Source organism: Geotrypetes seraphini, chromosome 3 (genome assembly GCF_902459505.1).
Source record: "Geotrypetes seraphini chromosome 3, aGeoSer1.1, whole genome shotgun sequence".
In the NCBI taxonomy this organism is placed as follows: Eukaryota; Metazoa; Chordata; class Amphibia; order Gymnophiona; family Dermophiidae; genus Geotrypetes; species Geotrypetes seraphini.
Genome location: NC_047086.1, coordinates 212,709,705 through 212,731,786, shown reverse-complemented (window position 1 = coordinate 212,731,786; position 22,082 = coordinate 212,709,705). Strand labels below are relative to the sequence as shown.

General features: G+C 45.3%; 1 protein-coding gene across 15 annotated transcripts in view; it reads right to left on the bottom strand.

Annotated features, from left to right (window-relative positions):
- R3HDM2 (R3H domain containing 2) overlaps window positions 1–22,082 on the bottom strand; it is a 462,276-nt gene that overhangs the window by 258,149 nt on the left and 182,045 nt on the right. For 14 of the 15 annotated variants that reach the window (XM_033936665.1, XM_033936664.1, XM_033936663.1 and 11 more), the window contains exon 3: window positions 220–261. The exons of the other annotated variant lie outside the window; for it this stretch is intronic. In XM_033936665.1, the coding sequence (XP_033792556.1) occupies window positions 220–261 (42 nt within the window). The remainder of the gene's footprint in view (window positions 1–219; window positions 262–22,082) is intronic. 15 annotated transcript variants of the gene reach the window in all.

Here is a 22,082-nt window from a genome sequence, read left to right as displayed (position 1 = left end):
ATGAAAGTCAAGGAATGACGACACAGGAGACTCAACAAGCGAACTGGGGGTGGGGGATAACGACTGGAGAGCTACTTAAGAGCCAGAACATGAAATCATATGGCAGGAGCAGAGGTGGGAAAACATGTAATTCCACCCATTTGTTTCTCTCCCCTAGAACATGATGAAGTACAAACAGACAGAAATGTGAGGACAACGAGAAGGCTGAAACTCGCATACCTTGGCTCTCTTCCTAGCATGGCTGTGGTGCGGAGCCCGCCTCTGCACAAGTGGAGAGAAGAAAAAACAAGCAAGGAAATGTTAGAATGGGTCAGACTATCACAACCTGTTTGAAATTATTTCCCCCCCTCAATACTCCCTAGAAAAAAATGTGATGCAACACAGGACTGCAAAAAGAGCAGTGATAAGAGGGTGGAGGTTAATTTATTTTCATAAGAGTATATTTTGTTATAGGTTGTTGGTTTATGTCATAATTTACAGTTAAAATTTAGTCTTTAAAACAGGACTACAACAGCCAAAGTGTACTATGAGCAGAGTGAAAGGGAATCTCAACATAAGAACCCATGATGGTTAGAAAAAGCTGTCACCAAATCCATTAACACTAATGTTCACTGTCTACCTGCATCTCCGTTTGCTGGAAATGTGGCATATACATTCCAATCCATGTGTGACAGCCTATCGATATGATCCATTGTGAGAAATAGCAACTTGTAAAATTCCACAGGAAGCAAGTAAGAGAGCTGAAGGAGAGATGGTCAGACTGAGAAGCATTCAGGAAGGTAAAGGTTTTAATAAAGATCATATCCATTAGGAAAAGTCAAATGCAGAAGACAACAGAGGAAACAGAAAAGGCGTAGACATTGCATCCAATTTACATGAAAACTGGAAGACAGCTACCTTCTAGAAGCAAAGAACCTATAATCACTCAGCCCACTTATGCAGTTAAGGAACAGATATGCAGTACTAGAAATACTGGAAAACACACACACAGACATGAAAAGTGCTGAAGAAGAGAATCAGAACATGGTTAAAAGCTCAACAAAGGAAAGGTAAAAGATTGTTGGTGACTCCCTTCAACATAGGACCAAGACTGATCTACAGACTAAACATGTTATCTAAAAGTCATGCTACATATTAAGAGCCTGAATTCAAGACATTATAGAAAGGTTGTCAAAACTATCAGGCTTTCTATTAACTATTGCTACTCATCCATGCAAGCACCAGTAGTATAGCCAGCCCTAAAATTTAGGGGGGAGCCCAAAAGTAGACAAGAGGGGGACAAAGTATTTCTCTCCCCCCCCCCCCAGGTGAACTGGCGGGAATGCTGAGCCCCACCAGTGAAATCAGTACAATGCAGCCACTTTCTGCTGCTTCATTTCTACTCAGAACATGCTGGGACTTCTCATGCTTGCTCAAAAGCATGTACAAGATGTCCTGGCATACTTTTTGAGGAAGAAGGAAACAGTGGGGAGCAGAAGCACTGTACGTATTTGGCTGGCGGGGCTTAGCATCCCTGCCAGCAAGGTAAAATGGGGTGCTGGAGTTCTGGATGGGGCCTGAGCCCAAAGTGGAAGGAAGGGAGGGGGGGACCAGGCCCCTAAGACCCCCCCCCTTCTCAGTGGCTGTGTTCCTGGCAGGCACCCATGATAACACAAGGCAGGACCTTGACCAAAAAACTACATGACCCCAGAAGTACAGATGAAAGACAGCAGCCCAGACCTATCCTAGTCGAAACTACAGGCACGGTTAGGGATAGACTCAACTTGAAAAGAAATATACAGCTGCATGGATCCAGTATTCAATGAAGATTTGCTGAGAAAAGATGAGATATGCCTCTCAAGATTCAGAAAGAATGATTTCGCTGAATGGATTGCCAAAATAAAGAGGAGGACTTCAAGCTAAGTTCATTGAGGACAGTGACAAAAATCCACATGAACACAGGACACCCAAAAACTGTAATGAAGTTGTGGGAATGAAATAATGTATAGAAGTTTCAGGATTAGCAGGTGAATATAAAGCAGCTGTACAAATTGGAAGTTAGAAAAAAAGATTGATTTTAAAATCCAAGATGGCCACCCTTACGAATTTGAACCAAAAACAGCAAAAATAAACAAAAAATGAAAATAAAAAAATAGCGATTTGGGGTCTGGAGAGGTGGAGGGACCTGAACCCTACCCTAAGAAACTGTGAAAAACAACTTTAAAATCATTTTACAAGCCACCCTCAAAGTTCCCATATAGGAAATAATGGAGGTTTATTCACAGTTATGCTGTGCTAGACTGTCAGCAGCTTTAAACAGCATTAGAACGAAGGAACAGGATTTTCTGCCTCAGAAACAGCTCCAAATGGATCCAGCCTTGAAATCTTTGGACTGCCAGTCGGCCAAATACTGACTATGACCTCCACCCCAACGGATCCTCATCTGAGCAATCGAGGGCAGAAAAGGCTGCCTGCATCTTGAAACCCAGGTGGCTTTCACTCCAGACGCAGGCAGCATGCATCTTGAAACCCGTAACAAGGTCACCGGAAAGCAGACTCCCAAGGGGAAGGGACCCCACATTTAGAAATGGTGGTACACAGCAAGCTGGCTCCACAGATACACCTGTTTTTTCTGTGAAGCAGCAGACCGGCACCATGGGACTGCATCCTTTCCTCCGACAGGGGATCACCTGGAAGGGGGGTTTCAAAGCAATGAAGCAACCGAGAAAATGAATTTTAAATGAAAAAGATAAGAAAAATTAACAGAGCAACTGCAAAGACTTCTGCACAGATTGCTTGCAGAAATTGTAACTAGATATGTTTGCTAGCTCTCATGCTAAGGGGGTGAAGCATGTACTCAGAAAAGTTTGTGGATTTCTGCAACTCCCAGATTGAGGGTTGGGATTGAACACCTGGAGGGGCATAATCAAAAACAACGTCTAAGTCCCCTTTTGGCCTAAAGCACAAGGCACACAAAGTAGGAGGCAGGGAAATATCAATTCTCAAAACATCCAAAATGTGCTTTATTTCGAGAATGGCCTACCTGTACGTTCAGCAGTTTAATCACCTAGACCGACACTAAGTGTATGTTTAGAATACATCCTGAACAAAAACTCGTCCAAATCCCAAACACCCAAAACAAGACCTTTTAGGCGAAGGAAGGGCCAGTCCTTCGCCTAAAAGCACGATTCTTTAACTGGCATCTGTCAAACAACGTCAGTTAGAGAATCATGGAACTGTCCTTCCCCCCTCCCCTCACCCCTGCAACGATTGCAGCAGGAGAGATGTCTAATCTCTCCTGTCAGAACCCCTCTGAAACAGCGTGATCTTCACTGGCAAGAGGGATGCCTGGACACCTCCCCCCCCTTGAATCCATGCGATCTTCACCGGCAAGAGGGATGCCCAATCCCTCCTGCTGGACCCCCTAACCCCACCCGAACCCCCCCTGACCTCCTTCTAACCTTTTCTTGATGGAAAGACGGATGTGTCCTCTCTCTGGCTGGCCGGTGGGCCTGCCTTCATCTGAATGGCGGGCCTGCTCCTTCCCGGTGCATTGTGAAATACACCAGGGAGGGACCTAATGCCTGATTGGCTCAGATGCCTAAGGCCCCGCACATAGGAGGAGCCTTAAGTACATGGGCCAACCAGAATCTTAGGTTGGCCCAGGTGTCTAAGGCCTCTCAGCCAATCAGGCCCTAGGCCCCTCCCTGGTGCATCCCACAATCCACCGGGAAGGGGCAGGACCGCAATTCAGACAAAGGTAGGCCTGCCGGATGGACAGAGGACCCATAAGCCAGCCATCAAATAAAAGGTACGAAGTTGGGGGTCCATGTGGGGTATGGGGGGTTTGGATGGGATTAGGGGGGGTCCTGGTGGGCGGGCTGGATGGCCCGGGGGTGGGGGATGTCTGGGAGGAAGGATTGGGAATCCCTCTTGCAAGTGATGGTCACGCAGGTTCAGCGGGGTAACCAGCACAAAAGACTGGGCAGCTCTCCTGCCGGTGAAGATCTTCTGGTTCCGGGAGGATTCTGGCAGGAGATTGAGCATCTCTGCTGCTGGTGAAGATCTGCTGGTTCCAGGGGGGTTCCAGGAGAGATTTGGCATCTCTCCTGCCAATGAAGGTCACGAGGATTCGGGGGTTCCGGCAGGAGACATTGGGCATCTCTCCTGCCACAATATATCAGGTGGGGGGAGGGGGTCGTGGCGGGTGTGGCAGGAGAGATTGGGCGTCTCTCCTGCCATGATCGTTACAGGTACGGGGGGACGGGTTGCCTGGGCCACTGAGCTAATCGCGGCAGCCTCATCTGGAACTTAAACCTGTTTTGATTTCGTCTAAGTCTAAACGTATAAGTTCCTTCTAGCAACCTCTCATACTTTTTGATTATGGCTGACAAATGACTAAGTCTAGGACGACCTACATCCCGCCCACCTTCCACCCTATCCACGCCTCCAGAAATGCCCCTTTTCTGGGCGTACAGCAGCACTGAAAAGGCCTAAGCTAGTTTTAGATACGTCTAAAACCAGTTTTGATTATCGGTACTTGGCTACAAGTCTTTGATCGTCCAAGTACCAACTTAGGCTGGTTTTTGGATGTTTTGTTGTTGTTGTTTTATTATGAGCCCCCTAGCGTATGGAATCCGGAAGGGACATAATAGAAGAGGAGTTATTTATAATATGAGTATCCAAGAAACATCCATCTGTAATGTCAACTATAATAAACTTCAGAGCCAAGGGGTAACAATTCAAGAAATATATTCTGTATTTTCCGATGATGTTTTAAAGAAAGTCACACCAGTAAACTGGTGGAGGTCACTTTTTAAGCTTCTTCTGCTGGCATAGAAAGAATATTCCCTTCCTTTGGACTCATTCATTCCAAATTGAGAAATTGTTTGGACCTGAGAAAGCTTGTTTTTCTTTTCCAGATTATTAACAAACAAGAAGATTAAAGTGAATGAGCTACAGAAGAAAGTATTTTAAGTTTTCATGTGTGGCCCTGGCTGATAGTCTAAGTTTGGAGGGGGGATGTTTTGTTTTAAGATATTTTGTTTAACCACATCAAATAAACTATAATTACTTACTGTAACAGGTGTTATCCAGGGACAGCAGGCAGATATTCTCAACATATGGGTGACGTCAACCACGGAGCCCCAATGCGGACAGCTTCACAAGCAGACTTGAAGAACTTTTGGAAAGTTCACAACTGCCGCAGCGCACATCCGCGAGTACTTTCCCGCCCAACATAGGGTACGCGTCTCCCCAGTTCAGATAGCTAGCTAAGAACCAACCAGGAGAGGTGGGTGGGTTGTGAGAATATCTGCCTGCTGTCCCTGGTTAACACCTGTTACAGTAAGTAACTGTGCTTTATCCCAGGATAAGCAAGCAGCATATTCTCAACATATGGGTGACCTCCAAGCTAACCAGAAAGGGATGGTGGGAGCGTTGGCAATTCAGGAGAATAAATTTTGCAATACTGCCTGGCCAAAGTGGTCATCCCATCTGGAAAAAGAATCCAGACAATAATGAGAGGTGAATGTATGAACCGAAGACCAAGTGGCAGCTTTTCAGATTTCCTCTATAGGAGTAGACCTAAGGAAAGCTACAGATGCCGCCATGGCTCTAACTTTATGGGCTGTGACTCGACCCTCTAGATGCAGTCCAGCCTGAGCAGAGCAGAATGAGATGCAAGCAGCCAACCAGTTGGAGATGGTTCTCTTGGAAACTGGATGTCCCAATTTGTTTGGATCGAAGGAGACAAAAAGTTGAGGAGAAGATCTCTGTGGCTTCGTCCTTTGTAAGTAGAAAGCCAAAGCAAGCATTCAGTCCAAAGTATGAAGAGCTGTTTCTCCAGGGTGAGAATGAGGCTTTGGAAAAAAACACTGGAAGTACAATGGATAGATTGAGATGAAATTCTGAAACAACTTTTGGTAAGAATTATGGATGAGTATGGAGGACCACCTTGTCGTGATGGAATACTGTGAAAGGTGGGTCCGCTACTAAAGCTTGCAACTCACTGACTCTGTGAGTAGACGCGAGAGCAATGAGAAAAACCACTTTCCAAGTGAGATATTTCAGATGAGCTGTAGACATTGGTTCAAATGGAGGCTTCATCAATTTAGCGAGAACCACATTGAGATCCCAAACCACTGGAGGTGGTTTGGGTGGTGGTTTAACATTGAAAAGTCCTTTCATAAATCTGGAAACCACAAGATGAGCAGATAAAGGTTTCCCTTCCAACGGCTGATGGAAAGCAGCAATTGCACTGAGATTGACTCTAATAGAGGTTGATTTGAGGCCTGATTGTGATAAATGAAACAGGTAATCCAGAACTGAAGACAAGGATGTAGACTGAGGCTCCTTGTGATGAACATCGTACCAAGCAGAAAACCTAGTCCATTTCTGGTTATAGCATTGCCTAGTAGCAGGCTTCCTGGAAGCCTCTAAAATGTCTTGAACAGATTGAGAATACTGTAGATTGGTAGTTACATTGAAAGGTACCAAGCTGTCAGGTTGGGATGAAGTAGAGAACCCTGACTCTGTGTAAGCAGAGATGGAAAAACTGGTAGAAGTAGTGTCTCCCTGCTGCTGAGTTGAAGTAGAAGGGAGAACCAAAATTGTCTGAGCCACCGAGGAGCTATCAGAATCATGGTGGCATGTTCGTGTTTGAGTTTGACGAATGTTTTGAGAATGAGAGGAAATGGAGGAAACACATACAGAAATTTATTTGTCCATTCCAGGAGAATAGCATCTGCCTCCAGGCGGTGAGAATAGATCCTGGGGGGAGACACAAAGAGATCTATTTGAAGGGTTCCCCACCGAGAAAAAATGTGATGAGGGAGAGGTCCATTCGTGAGGTTGTAGAAGACGATCAATTTGTCCGCCAAGACGTTTTTCTCTCCTTGAATATAGACGGCTTTCAAATAGATGTGAAGAATTGCCCAATTCCAAACCTTCTGAGCTTCCTTGCAAAGGAGGAGAGATCCTGTGCCTCCTTGCTTGTTGACATAGTACATGGCTACTTGATTGTCTATATGAATGAGGACTACCTGATCGTGAAGAAGATGTTGAAAAGCTTTGAGAGCATTGAAAATTGCTCTGAGTTCCGAAGATCTGTGCTGGACCAATGCCTTGAGTACGGAGACCATCGAGATGAGCCCCCCAAGCGTAGGTCGAGAAATCTGTTGCGAGGACCTTCAAGGTTTTATTAAAATTTGATTTAATTGCTTATCTAATTTCTAAGCCAATTTATAATATATATATATATATATTTATTATATATATATATATATATATATATAAAAAGCATGAACATAATAAAAATGCCATTAACAATACCATTAATAATTTAAAAAAAAACCAACAACAACAAATTACAAAGAAACATCAACTAATAACTGATGAAGGGGCGTTTGATAGATTGGAAGAAACCATCCACCAGTGGAGACACTATCTCAACAAAGGAGTCACTGCAATGTGTCGATCAGAAGCCTGCGCCCACTGAGATGCCAGGGTCCACTGAGGAATTCTAAGGTGAAGTCTGGCAAAAGGAGTCACATGAACTGTAGAGGCCATGTGACCTAGGAAAACCATCATGTGTCTCGCTGAGACTGAAGTGAGGGACACCTTGAGATAAGGCTGAATGAGAGCATCCTGATGCTGTTGAGGAAGGAATGCTCTGAGTTGTACAGTGTCCAGTACAGCTCTAATGAACTGTAGGTTTTGAGAGGGCTGTAGCTGGAATTTTGGAAAGTTTATTTCGAACCCCAAATGTTGGAGGAACCAAATAGTCCATTGGGTCATTACAATAACCCTCTGAGATGTTGAATCTTTCATGAGCCAGTCGTCCAAGTACAGGAAAACCTGAAGACCATGGCTGCACAGAGCTGCTGCTACTACTACTAGGCACTTGTTGAAAACTCTGGGAGATGATGTCAGACCGAAAGGCAGCACTCTGTATTAAAAATGATGATTTCCCACCCAAAATCTGAGAAACTTGCGAGAGGCTGGATGAATGGGAATGTAAGTGTAAGCCTCTGAGATCCAAAGAGCATAACCAATCGTGATCCAGAATGGGATACAAGAATGCTAGAGACAGCATCCAAAATTTTTCTCTGACAAGAAATTTGTTGAGAGCTCTGAGATCCAAAATAGGTCGCAGATCCCCAGTCTTCTTCGGAACAAGGAAGTAATGGGAGTAAAACCCCGTGCTTTGTTATTCCAGAGGAACTTCCTCAATGGCACGGAGACAAAGCAGAGCTTGAGCTTCCTGAAGAAGGGTGGTTTGTGACGGATTTGAAGGATACTCTCTTGGGGGAAGATCTGATGGAACCTGAATGAAGTGAAGAGATTAACCTTTCTGGATGATTGTGAGGACCAAGAGGTCGGATGTAATTAGTTCCCTTTGATGAAAAAATGATAGACGACCTCTGATGGGAAGAGGAGAGGACAGAGGCAGAACGATTGAAGTTATGCTTTGTGTTAAGATGGTCAAAAATGCTGAGTATATTTGGGCGCAGCAGGAGTCTGAGGCTTACGCTGTCTTTGTTGTTGCTGCTGTTTCTTAGGAGGCGGTGGCCTTGAATAAGATGCTGCCTTCTGAGGATAATACCTCTGATAAGATGGAGGAGGTCTGTAACTCTTAGCAGTAGAAGGCTTCAGCTTCAGCTGAACTATAGAGGCAAACTATTTCTCATGCTGAGACAAGCGTTTGTAGCTGCCTCAATCGAGTCATCAAACAGCTCATTCCCTTGACATGGGATGTTGGCCAGTTGATCCTGCAGATTTGGATCCATATCTACGGTGCGGAGCCAGGCTAGACAGTGCATTGCCACTGAGAATGCAGTGACTTTGGAGGACATCTCAAAAGCATCATATGCAGCCTGAATAGAGTGATCAGGCTTAACTCGAGGCACTCTCAAGGACTCAACTCCTTGTATTACTGCTGATTGCTCAGGCTGAACTGCAGGAAGCAGGGTCGAGGCAGGAGTTAATTTGGCAAGCATGTTACCAAACTCCTGATGCAGAATAATCTCCAACATAGTCTGCAAAGCTGGCACTGAGACCACTGGAGCTGGTACATTTGGTGTGGCTATGGACTCCGAAGAAGACGACCACGAGGAAGAGTGTTGCCTCGATTCTGAGACACGCTTCCTGGGAAGTCTCGAAGCGACCTGGTCCACCAATGTCGCTGTTGAAATATCCTGTGACTCCTGAGGGGTTGGCTTGGATAGTTTACTTGATGGAGACTGAGGATAACGGCCCCTCCGGAGAGGATTTAGCTGACTTTTTCACGGATGAGAATTTCCCCATCAAGGAAGGTTTTAGCGAGGTCAAGGTTGAAGCCTTGGGCCCCACAGAAGACTTTAACAGAGTCGAGGACGAGGTCGAGGCCGCAATCGGGATCGAGGCATTAGTTGAAGAAATATCCATTCCCCCAAAGATTTTTTCAATCTGAACTCGATGACGTTTAAGGGCTCGGTTTTGAAGTGTAGCACAGCAGGCGCATGACTCCGGACAATGCTCAGGTCCTAAACACTGCACACACAACTTATGTGGGTCAGTAATGGAGATCGCACATTGACACTGGCTACACTTCTTAAATCCTGTGACCTGCCGGGACATGGAATGAAACATGGCCGTGGCGAAATCGAAGCCCACAGGCTGAGGCCGCGGACCAGGCCCCGCCGTGACACAACCGAAAAAAATGTAAAACTTTTTTTTGAACACGTGCAACATAGCGACCCTGTAAATAAAATAAAATACACAAGTGGTGGTGAGAGAAGCCACGAGTAGAACTAATTCGCGCAGAGCCTTGAAACGAGGGCTTCTCAGCTCCGCAGAAAACTTAGAACTGAGGAGATGCTGAGGAGACATGCCCCTATGTCGGGCGGGAAGGCACTCGCGCATGCGCGTTGCGGCAATCGCAAACTTTCCAAAAGTTCAAGCAAGTCTGCTTGTAAAGTTGTCCACATCAGGGCACCATGGTTGACGTCACCCATATGTTGAGAATATGCTGCCTGTTTGTCCTGGGATAACAGGGATATTTAAGCAAATACAAGAACACACATGCTGCAATGTTATTGATTTGGTGAAATAAAACTATTTAAATTAAGGCAATGTTGTTGTTTTTTCAATACAGTACAGCAGAATAGTTGTCCAAATATGAATGATAAACCGATTAAACTGGAGATGGCTCACCTCGAAATAATTTCATAATTATTTATCTACTGTATGTATTTCTAATAGTATAACCCAGTCAGTAATTTTTTTATTTAACTATAAAACTAATCTGAAAAGTTATTTTTCAAAACCTGAAACCTTCATCTGGTTGTAAATATTAAGATACCATCAAGACATGATTCTTTCTGTAGAAAATCATGATTTAAATCAAATCCACCCTGCTCAAATGTATAAAATAAAGATAAAACTCAGTTTAATTATACCATCCTAGTCCTGTACCTCACCTATACACCAAAGTTAACTCCCATAAAATTAGTTTCTTCATTATTACACTCTGAGTCACATACATTCATCGATATTTATACTGCCCTAAGCAGGAACATTGCATCTGCAGTAAATCAAATTTCAAGGAAATTAAACTTTCCTAATATTCCTTTGCCAATCATATAATACATTTTTATTTCATAGGAGTAGGTGTCTCTAATCATGACTCAAGCCTATGCAAAACTTAATTTAGTTTCTCCTCCACCATTCAGCTGTGCACCTGTTTGTATGTTTTGGATCAATGTCTTGCTACATAACTCAATTACACTTCAGCTTCAGCTCAGACAGATGACTGGATATTAAGAATTTTCTGGTACAATGCAGGAAATTTATGGTTCCTTCAACCATGTCAAGTTTTCCAAGTCCTGAAGCAGCAAAGCATCCCCACACCATCAAACTACCACTATCATGTTTGACTGCAGGTATGATGTTCTTATTGTAAAGTGTGTATTTGTTTTTTAAGGCAAAATGGGGCCTGTGATTCTACTACTCCTACTTAGCATTTCTATAGTGCTACCAGATGCATGTAGCACTGTACATTAAATGTCCAAAGAGTTCCACTTTTGACTCATCTATCCATAGAACATTATCCCAAATGGCTTGGGGATCATTTGTGTGTATTTTTCCAAACGAGACTAGTGCTGATATTACTCTTGGACATCAGTGATTTCCTCTTGCTACTCTTCCATGATTTACATTTTTGCTGAGTCTCTTTCTTATTACGGAGTCATGAACACTGACCTAAGCTGATGCAAGAGAGGTCTATATATGGGTTTTGCAATCCAAACAGTGGGTGCGGTTTCCTTATATTGGGCGGCCTATCTAATGACATTGTAGATAAGCTGCCCCATTAGTAGATCCCCCTGTACTTTTTAAAATAATGTAGCTCCCTCGCTGGCCTCCTGCAATGTCGCAGCCGTGGTGAAGGGCAGGAGCAATCTTTTCAGTGTCCAGCCGGCCCCGCGTTATATTTGTGAGCGCGTTGTACACATTTTTTTATACATAGTTCCCCCTCCCCGACGTCTGATTCACCCCACAGGACCGCTCGCACCCCCACCCCGAAGGACCACTCGCACCCCCCCATCATGGAGAAGCTGCCTACCGTTGTCCTGCTACTTCCTCTGCCGGCGGTCCCGCCCCTTCTCTGAGCCCTGCGTCTGCGCTGCTTCCTCTTCCGGCGGTCCCGCCCTTTCTAATGCTCTATTCTTAGTTTAGCCTACCTTGCTTTCTTTTGCTTCAAAACACGATGCCACATATGAAGTGGAAAGGTGTGGTGAGAAACGGTCCCTCATTGACCGTGACATCTTTCCCTGTTCAACAATGGATCAAGCATTATGCCACCGGGACCTCTCGTGCTGCCAGAATAGCCCTGTTGTGTTGGTAGCTGAAGGAGCATTTGCTACTGAAGGGACCCAATCCATCTTAGTCTCCTCCTGAAACTACTACCCCACTATGTCCAGCGTTGCTGATGGCAATTGGTAAGGGAACTCTGGCTGCTGAGGTAAATATGTGGGAGATCCCTTTAAAGGGTGTCACACCTGTTCCAAGATCACTGAGTGAAAAATGCATGAAGATTGGAATATGGAAGAAGCATGCATCGGTGCTGACCCTGGATATTATCTGGAAAGGACTGGAAAAACTGGGCCAGGACCATTTCTAAATCTACAAAAGATATTTCTGCTCTAGTAAGCCAAATGGATTTATTATCTAAAACTGTTGAGGGTATCAAGCGGGAAAGGTCAACCCAGATTAAACAAATGCAAAAAAGAGAAAACCCCTTTAAGCTGTTACAACAGCTATTCTACATAGAATAGAGCAAATTGAAAATTATAATATAAGATTAAATCTTCAGTTACTTAATTTCCCTAAATTATCATTTATGACCATTGGAGATTTGTTTATCAAGTATTTGACTGAGAATTAAAGATTTCCTCAGATGCTATGCCACCCTTAAATAAAATTTATGTTTTACTATTTCCACTAAGAATTCTTCAGAAGAAAATTTAAGGCAGTAGACTCAGGAGAGAAGATCAATGTTAACAATTTATCTGCTATTTTGGAGGAATCTGTAACAGATGTTAATTAGAGAGCCACTTTGTTGGCTTCAGGTGTTATCCAGGGACAGCAGGCATATATTCTCACATGTGGGTGATGTCATCTACGGAGCCCCGATGCGGACAGCATTTCAAGCAAACTTGATTGAAGATTCAAGCTTGCTGGCTGCACCACGCATGTGTGCCTCCTGCTCCACTAGAGGGCGCATCCCCTCCTCGTGGTCTCCAGTTCACATATCCAGCAAAGAAGCCAACCCTGGGGAGGTGGGCGGGTTGTGAGAATATATGCCTGCTGTCCCTGGATAACACCTGTTACGGTAAGTAACTGTGCTTTATCCCAGGACAAGCAGGCATGATATTCTCACATGTGGGTGACCTCCAAGCTAACTGATAAGGGGTGGAGGGAGGTTGGCAATTCAAGAAAATAGGTTACGTAAGACCGATTGGCCAAACCGGCCATCGCTCCTGGACAGTGTATCCAGGCAGTAGTGTGAGGTGAAAGTATGAACCGAAGACCACGTGGCAGCCTTGCAGATATCCTCGATAGGCGTGGACCTGAGGAAAGCTATCGAAGCTGGCATCGCTCGGACCTTATGTCCCGTAACTCGACCGTACAGCGCGAGACCAGCCTGAGCGTAGCAGAAAGAAATACAAGCAGCTAACCAGTTGGACAGGGTGCGCTTGGAAACTGGGCACCCCAACCTGTTGGGGTCGAAGGACAAAAACAATTGGGGGGGCCGTCCGATGAGACTGGGTGCGTTGGAGGTAGAAGGCCAACGCCCGCTTGCAGTCGAGAGTGTGAAGCGCCACCTCTCCGGGATGAGAGTGGGGCTTGGGGAAGAACACAGGTAGAACAATGGACTGGTTGAGATGAAAATCAGACACCACCTTAGGCAAAAACTTAGGGTGAGTGCGGAGGACCACCTTGTCATGGTGGAATACCGTGAAAGGTGGGTCCGCCACCAAGGCCTGCAGCTCGCTAACCCTCCGAGCAGAAGTGAGAGCGAGTAGGAAGATCACTTTCCAAGTGAGGAACTTAAGATGACACTTATCCATAGGCTCAAATGGAGGTTTCATCAGTTGAGCTAGAACCACATTGAGATCCCAAACCACCGGAGGCGGTTTGAGGGAGGATGAACATTCAGAAGCCCCTTCATGAAACGGGAAACTAAGGGATGGAGTGAAAGAGCCTTCCCTTCCAGGGGCTGATGGAAGGCAGCAATGGCGCTGAGATGGACTCGAATGGAATTGGTCTTCAGGCCAGAGTGAGATAAATGGAGTAAATACTCCAGAACCAAGGACACAGGGACCGACACCGGGTCCTGGCGGTGAGAGGAGCACCAGGACGAGAATCTAGTCCACTTCTGAGAATAGCAGAGTCTGGTCGAGACCTTCCGAGAAGCCTCCAACACTTCCCTGACCGACTGAGATACAGGGAAGGAAGTCAAGGGGAAAGAAACCAAGCAGTCAGATGAAGAGACTGAAGATTGGGATGTAACAGTGAACCCCGACTCTGAGATAGCAGAGAGGGAAAGACAGGCAGAAGCAGAGGTTCCCTGACACTGAGTTGAAGTAGTAGGGAGAACCAAGGCTGGCGGGGCCATCAAGGAGTGATCCCGTGCCTCGGAGAGGAGGAGGGGCAACTGCGCTCAGTGGACTGTCGGGGGGTACCTCTTGAAAGTTGAGCGAGTACCCTGATGATATCACGCCAAGGACCCATGAGTCCGACGTGATGGCTTTCCAGTGAGGGTAGTAGGCTTGAAAGCGGCCCCCGATGGGGAGGGGGCTCGGTAGAGGTGCGGAGGGGGTCCGCCCCCGTCCGCTCATTCCGTCAAAAGGACGGAGATGGCTTCGCCGACGCCGTGGGCTGTGACTTTGGTGGAGCCCTAGAGTGAGCCTCGGGGCGTCGCGGCGGTGGTCTGGAAAAGGCCAGTGTGGACTTCTGGGGGTAGCATCAAGGTAATCCCCGGAAGGGGCGAGAGGTCTGTGGTTTAGGCTTCTGTCGGACAAGAGACGTGAATGAGCGTTCGTGTTCAGACAGCCATTTCGTAGCAGCTTCAATGGTGTCGTCAAAGAGTTCCTTCCCGACGCAGGGGAGGTTGGCTAGTCGATCTTGCAGGTTAGGGTCCATATCGACGAGTCGTAGCCATGCCAGCCAGCGCATGGCCACCGCGAAGGCTGCGACCCTGGAAGATAGCTTGAAGCTGTCGTAAGCAGCGTGGAACAAGTGTAGCCTGAGGTTGGAAAAGTCCTCGATGAGGAGGCTGAACTCTGTCTGGCGAGGGGTGGGTAAGCTCTCCGAGAAGGAGGCGAGCCGCCCAATGAGGTGCTTCAGGTAGGAGGAAAAAGTGAAGGTGTAGTTCAGGACTCTGGCGGTCATCATAGAGTTCTGGTACAACCGGTGTCCGAATTTGTCCAGTGTCCGGCCTTCGCGTCCAGGGGGGACCGCCGCGGACACCCTCGAGGGGTGAGCTTTTTTCAAAGATGATTCCACCAGCAGGGATTGGTGGGACAGCTGTGGTTGCTCAAACTCCGGGTGAGGTACCGTCCGGTACTTAGACTCCATTTTGGATGGGACCGCTGTCACCATGTAAGGAGTCTCGAGGTTCCTGATAAGGGTCTGCCCGAGTACCAGGTTCAGTGGTAGCCGGAGGGACTTTCGGGGCGGGGAAGGCATATCCAGCTCCGCCAGGTATTCCTTGGAGTACCTTGAGTCAGATTGTAGGTCCAAGTCAAGGGCACGTCCCATGTCCTGGACGAACCTCGTGAAGGATGGTCGATGGGGTCCCGTGGCCCCTTGCGGGGACGGTGACCGAGACCGCCGTTTGGCTGAGAAGGAAGGAGAAGCCTCCCTCGAATAGCGGGGCTCTCGCTCGGATCCTCGGTCCGATACCGGAGATGCGCTGTGAAAGCGCTCCGGGGTCGAGGACCTGGGTCGCCTCGAGGAGCCCCTCGGGGACGCCGCCGGGGTTCTGGGGACCGACCGGTGCCTGGTCGGGGATCCCACCCCGGACTCCCTCAGCGAAAGCCTAGGGCCTCGGGCCGGAGCTCCGGACCGAGGGGGAGTCAATAGGAGCTGTGGGTTGGTAAGAGACAGCTCTGTGACCCTTAGCAGCTCCCCCGATCGAGTCGAAGGGGTGCGCCCTCGTACCGGAGGGGAACTCCGGGCTTTCTTAGAGAGGGGTCTCGATTTTCGTTTTGAAAGCCTCGAATGCTTCAAATGCCTCTGGGAGGAATCCGATGAAGAGGAGAGGCGACGAGAACGGCGCGGTTTTCCTCGAGGGTTCTCGGCGCGTTGCTCAGGCTGGTCCGGTGCATGCGAGGTCGAGGCCGAGGCCGGTTGAAGGTGAGCCATGGCAGCGGATAGCTCCGTTGTGATCATCGCTCGGAGCAGGTCCTGGAATACGGGCACGGACAGCATCGATGGCATGTCCAAGGCCGCTGTGCTCTCCACCGGGGGTGATCTCACTTCGGAGCATTCCCGAGGGGTGGAGGCACGTCCCGAGGTCTTCGGGGTTTTTACCGGGGCCATGGGTAAGGAGTTTCCACTCTGTGTGGCCATTGTCCCCGAGGTTGGCTTCTTTGACGATGTGGAACCTGAGGAGGGAAGAGGGGACTTACCCGGGGCAGAGGACTTATGAGAGCTCGAGGTCTTCGAAGTCGAGTCCCGAGGCGGGGCCGATGCACTCGAGGCCGGGGCCGATCTCGAGGTCGAGGGTTGATCGGTAGCAAATAGCTCTGCCATGCGGGCCCGTCGGCGGCGGAGCGCCCGCTGTTGAAAAGTTGCACACCGGGGGCAAGATTCCGTTGGATGGTCGGCCCCCAGGCAAAGAATGCACCAGCGATGCGGGTCTGTGAGAGATAGAAGACGCTCGCACCCGGTGCACTTTTTAAAGCCCGTAATGGGCCGGGACATCCAGGCGGCCGCGGCCAATCAGGCCTCGCGGTCGCGGCGATCCGGGAGCCCCCGGATCGCGAGAAAAAGGCGCGAAAAGTGCGATGAGCAGGAAGAAAAAATTTTTCGTTATGCACAGCGACTTTTACGAAGAAAAGAAAGAAAAGGAAAACTAGTAAATCGCGGTGCAAAGAAGGCACTAGGGCAGCGCTAAGAAAAACGTGTCTTAGCACAGCGGAAAAAATCGAACTGAAGACCACGAGGAGGGGATGCGCCCTCTAGTGGAGCAGGAGGCACACATGCGTGGTGCAGCCAGCAAGCTTGAATCTTCAATCAAGTTTGCTTGACATGCTGTCCGCATCGGGGCTCCGTAGATGACGTCACCCACATGTGAGAATATCATGCCTGCTTGTCCTGGGATAATTTGGATTTATTCTGATATGTCAAAAGCACACAAGATAGAAGGAAAGCCTTCTCAGCTATGAGGTAGGAGACAAAGAATTTGGGAGCAACATTCCTGCTGAGTATCCCTGCAAGTGTTTGATCTGTTATGCTGGAGATAAATATATTTGGAGGTGGAAGGGGGTCCCCAGAATAATTGAAAGTCTTTTTGGTATGAAGATCATCACAGTTGAGACTGGTAGTGTTACTGATTCTACCGAGGGTTAATTCATGTTAAAGCTTCTTATAGTTTATCTTTTTTTCTTCTATTACACTCCTTTGTTTACTTGACTCTCTTCCCCTACATATTATGGGCTAAGAATAATTTTGTTTCCTAATTTTATTTTCTTATTGTATTTCTTTTTTTGCTATTCAAGTTTCTTTAGTAAGATTAATACTTATGTTGTAAGTTTCTATAATGGAAAAAAAAACAAAAAAAACAAAAAACCCCAAAAACCCTTCACTCTTGAATGAACCCCAATCTTAATATAGAGCCAAACCATCTGCTAATCACCCACTATAACATGAAGGAGGCAGCATATACACAGCAATCTAATATTCATTGTGGATATCCTGAAAACTTGACTGGCTAGGGTTCACCCAGGACAGGTTTAGGAATCACTGATCTAGAGTAAGTGAAGGAAATGCAGTCTGCTAGCCTGTTTGAAAGTATGTTTTTGCTGACGGCAGCCAAAGAAACAAAAGGATGACTGGACTTTCTATAGGCTTTAGTACACTTCAGAAATAAGGACAAGCCTCTCTTATATACCAAAATTTGCAGTACACTTTTACCTTTATGGTTTAGCAAAAAGGCTGGAAGGACTATTGACTGGTTAAGATGGAACTCCATTTTAGAAAGGAAAATTCAGATAGGTGCACCAAACCAATCTTATTAAAAGCTTAATATAAGAGTGATCATTTATCAGGGCCTGGAGTGCACTAAACCTGTGTGTTACCACCACCAAAATAAGACCTTTCAGGTCAGGTACTTCAAGTGGCTCAAAAGGAGTTTTCATCAGCTGGGTATGAGTTTCCTGAGGTCTCATGACATGGTGGCAAGCTTGATTGGATAGTTCATAAGTTGCCAATCCCAACTAAACAAACCCATCTCTGTACAGATTTTAGTTATTCATCTTCTAGTGTATTGCAAACTGTGTGCCATGGCATCTCCTGAGATTTCAGGTGTGCTGCGACACACTGGCAAGGAGAGTCATCCGTGCCAGCTGACTGCCTTCAGCGAGAGGCATGTCCTGTAGGCAGTTAGCCAGTGCGGATGACTCTCCTCCTTGCCGGCATCTGTCCTCCTCTCACCATACATCCCCTCCTCCCAGATCCCTCCACCAAAGCGGCAGATGGGCCTCCGCGCATTTCGATGCAATGACGTCACACATGTGTGTGACATCAGCACATCGACGACCGCGCACCTCCAGGTGCCTTCCGGTCGGGGTACTGCATTTAGTATGCCACCAGCCGGAAAGTATGTTACACACTGTTCTAGCCAATAAGTTCCACCTGCACTAAGGTGCCCTCTTAATAGAAGCTTTTTTAGCAGCTAGCAAGACCTCGTCAGACACTATAGCAGTTACACATTCTCACATGTGGGTGATGTCATCCATGGAACCTGGTATGGACACTGTGCGTGCCAGTGACTTCTTGCCCAAAGTTGGCTTGTGGAACCATCATTTCAGTAACAAAGCTAGAAAGAATTGCTGGGGTACTGTTTCCTGCACCAGGCTCCACTGGTGACCCACATATGAGGATTCGTATTTCTACTTTTCTTCTCGAAAAAACTAAAATTCTTGCAAAGAAATGTGTAAGCAACTAACTGAGGAGATCACTTGGGTCAAAATGACATTGGCCTCGTTACTGACAGAGATAATTTATTCTAGAGCCCTTACTTGGGTAGTCAGTGGCTTATAAGCTTGGATTTAAATATATTTAAAATACAAGGGGTGGTGAAAAGTTCTCAACCCAACCAACTTCCTAAATTCTGAGCGTTATTTTGCTTCTGTAGCTGAAAAGAGGGTTATTTTATTTTGTAAACTGCCAATCTGCAAGATCATAATGCTATGTTTTGACATTGTTTCAAATCATTGAACCACGTAAACGAAGAGTGTGGAATTTTCCAAGTATGAAACTCCAAGCAGTCATAAAGTTCCTATTCCTGCAGAAGAAAACTCCAAAGGAAATCCACATTGGGTGACAAATGCCCATCATAACCAACAGTGAAGAACTGGTGTGCAAACGTTCAGCGTGATGATTTCAAGATCGAAAATGCAGCAAGTTCTGGAAGGTCTCAAACTTTCAACTCCTGAAATTGTTGACAATATCCATGATTTGATTTTGGCAGATTAGCGAATATTGGCTAAAACAATTGCTGAGACACTACAGATATCCAGGAAATGTGTTGGGTGTATAATCCATGAGCAGCTGGATATGCAGAAGCTGTCAGTCAGCCAAATGGGTGCCCAAATGTTTGAATGGTGATGAGAAACAACATCAAGTGGACGCTTCCAAGTTGATTTTGAAGCATTTTCAGCGAGCTGGTGCCAACCTTTTGGAACAACTTGTTACTGTTGATGAAACATGGTTACACCACTATGATCCTTAGACAAAAAAAACAGTCCATGCAACGGTGGCACTCAGGTTCTCCAAGGCCAAGGAAATTCAAGACCCAAAAGCCAAAGAAAAGGTCATGTTTTGGGGATCATGAAGATGTTGTAATGACTATCTTCCAAAGAGTCTGTAATTTGAAGTGCCAATTAAAGGAGACATAAAAAAAGGAAAGGGAAGCTGCAGAAAGGCTGGCAAAGTGATGGATGTTTTGATACAATTCGGATTTCAGTACATAAACCATCCACCCTACTCACCAGATCTTGCTCCATCTATTTCCTGTTTCCAAACCTTAAAAGAGCTCGACAGGGTAACAATTTTTGAGCAATTCGGAGGTTATTGCAGCAGTGGAGCCGTATTTCAGTGACCAGACATCAGAGTATTTTTGGAAGGGTTACAGAAACTTTAGACACGATGTGCCAACACGATGTGTTTTGAACTTAGGGGTGAATACGTGGAATAACTTGTAAGTTTCACAGCTCCACATCATTCCCTTCTTGGTTGGTCTGAGAACTTTTCAGCACACCCTCATAATTAGACTACCTTCCAAGCCTTCAAAGATCATCCAAAGCAGTCCACAAACATACTTAAAAATATAGTAATTTATTAAAGCAGAACCATAAGATTGGCCATTGGCTAACTGCTGTGAAACTTATTTATAATGCTAAGAGATACGACCATGTAACTCCATTATTAGAAAAATCTCACTGGTTCCCGATCAATCATAGAATCACGTTCAAAATTTTACTTCTAACATTTAAAACCCAATCTTCAAAAAACCCACAATTCATAGATAAATTACTTATTCCATAAACTACTTCACATACACTTCGATCTATGGATCCCATCACTAAAAATAATAGGATCACAAAGGCTAGATATCTTCTCTGTGAACGTTCCTCAACTCTGGAACACTATGCCAACATACTTAAAGAGAGGAGGAAAACTTAAAATGTTTTAAAAGTAACCTGAAAAGCTTTCTGTTTAAAGATGCCTTCAACTTATAATTCCTCCCAAACAGATAATTCTGTTTTCCTCTTTATATTTTCCCTCTCCCTTCCATATTGTGCTTTCCATATGTGTTACCTCTTCTCTTTTCTTAAACAGATTGTAGTTCTACCCCCGCTATCCTTATGTACCAGTTGGTATATGTACTTGTAGCGTTTAAATGATTTTATTGTTAACAATTTTTTAAGTTGTATGACTTTATGTTCTTAAATTTTTTCTATTCTTGTATTTCACTTAGTAACACTTGATAAGCGATCAAATCAAATTTTAATAAAACTTGAAACTTAAACTTGAATTACTTAGCTAAATCCTTAAACAGATTAAGAAAAATATCATGAGGTTTTGGCAAGGGACAATCTGTAGTCCAAGTTCACAATGCTATCCAAACTCAGCAAGTGCTGGATGAAAACCAAACTATTCTGGAGGTTCTAGACTGTTCCAGTAGTTATCTATTCCACAGAAGAAAAGGGGAAAGGAAAAGTATTTTACATTTAGTTCACACCAAGTAATATTCAGATACAATAATTATTTTCCAGGTTTCCAGAGGACTTACAATCTAACTATGCCCTAAGATAATGAAGGATTAGGAAAGGGTAAAGGAAAGGAGTTGGGATTTGATATACTGCCTTTCTGTGATTACAATCAAAGCAGTTTTATATATTGTATATGAGTACTTAATTTGTATCTAGGCAATGGAAGGTTAAGTGACTTGTCCAGAGTCACAAAGAGCTGCAGAGGTAATCAACCTTCCTTACCCTGGTTCTCAAGTCACTGAATTAACCATTAGGCTACATCTCCACTCTTGCCTAAGATCAGAAAGATCAGTGGGATCTGAACTTTGGCTTCTCTGGTTCATAGCCCACTACATCTTCATTCCAGAATATGGATAGCAGCAAGGAGAAAATAAAGAAGCAACCACTATGCTTCAAAAAGAAAACAAAATTACCAGGAGCAAAGCAGTTTGATTGTAGCTTTCACTTTAAAGACCACAAAGTTCTTTAGCTACTAGCCTAATTTGGTTGTTCAATTTCTGTTTTTAATCTATCCGCGTTTTGTGTAAATTCAACCCTATGATATATCAGTTTGATTTCACTATATAACATGATTTTTGTTCCTGGGCAGTAAGTGTAATTTCCTAATTGTTCTTGCCTTAAAAGTATAAAAAATGTCTTATTTCCATAAAACTTTGCTTTTGTGACCAGGATAGTCAAATTTTGCCATTCATCTATTTAAAATGTGAAAATGTTGAAATGTTCATCTTTTCATTTTATAGTCATAAAAGGCAACATAATCACAATTACCAGCATGTATTTATATTGAAGTAACAAAGATGACCACAGAAAATTTAGAAGTGAGTAGTTTTTTTTTTTTGAGATTTGTGATTATATTATGTCACTTTCATGAATCAGCCGTCAGATGTAGTCTCCCATCATGTTCTCATTAAATTGTCCTTGGTAGCAGTATTTGAAGTCCAATAAATCCTGGCAGAAGCGCTCACCTTACTTCTCTGAATATGCTCCCATGTTCTCCTCGAATTTCTCAAGATGAGCATCAAGGACAAGGACTTGAGAGACATCCTACAGTCCATTTTA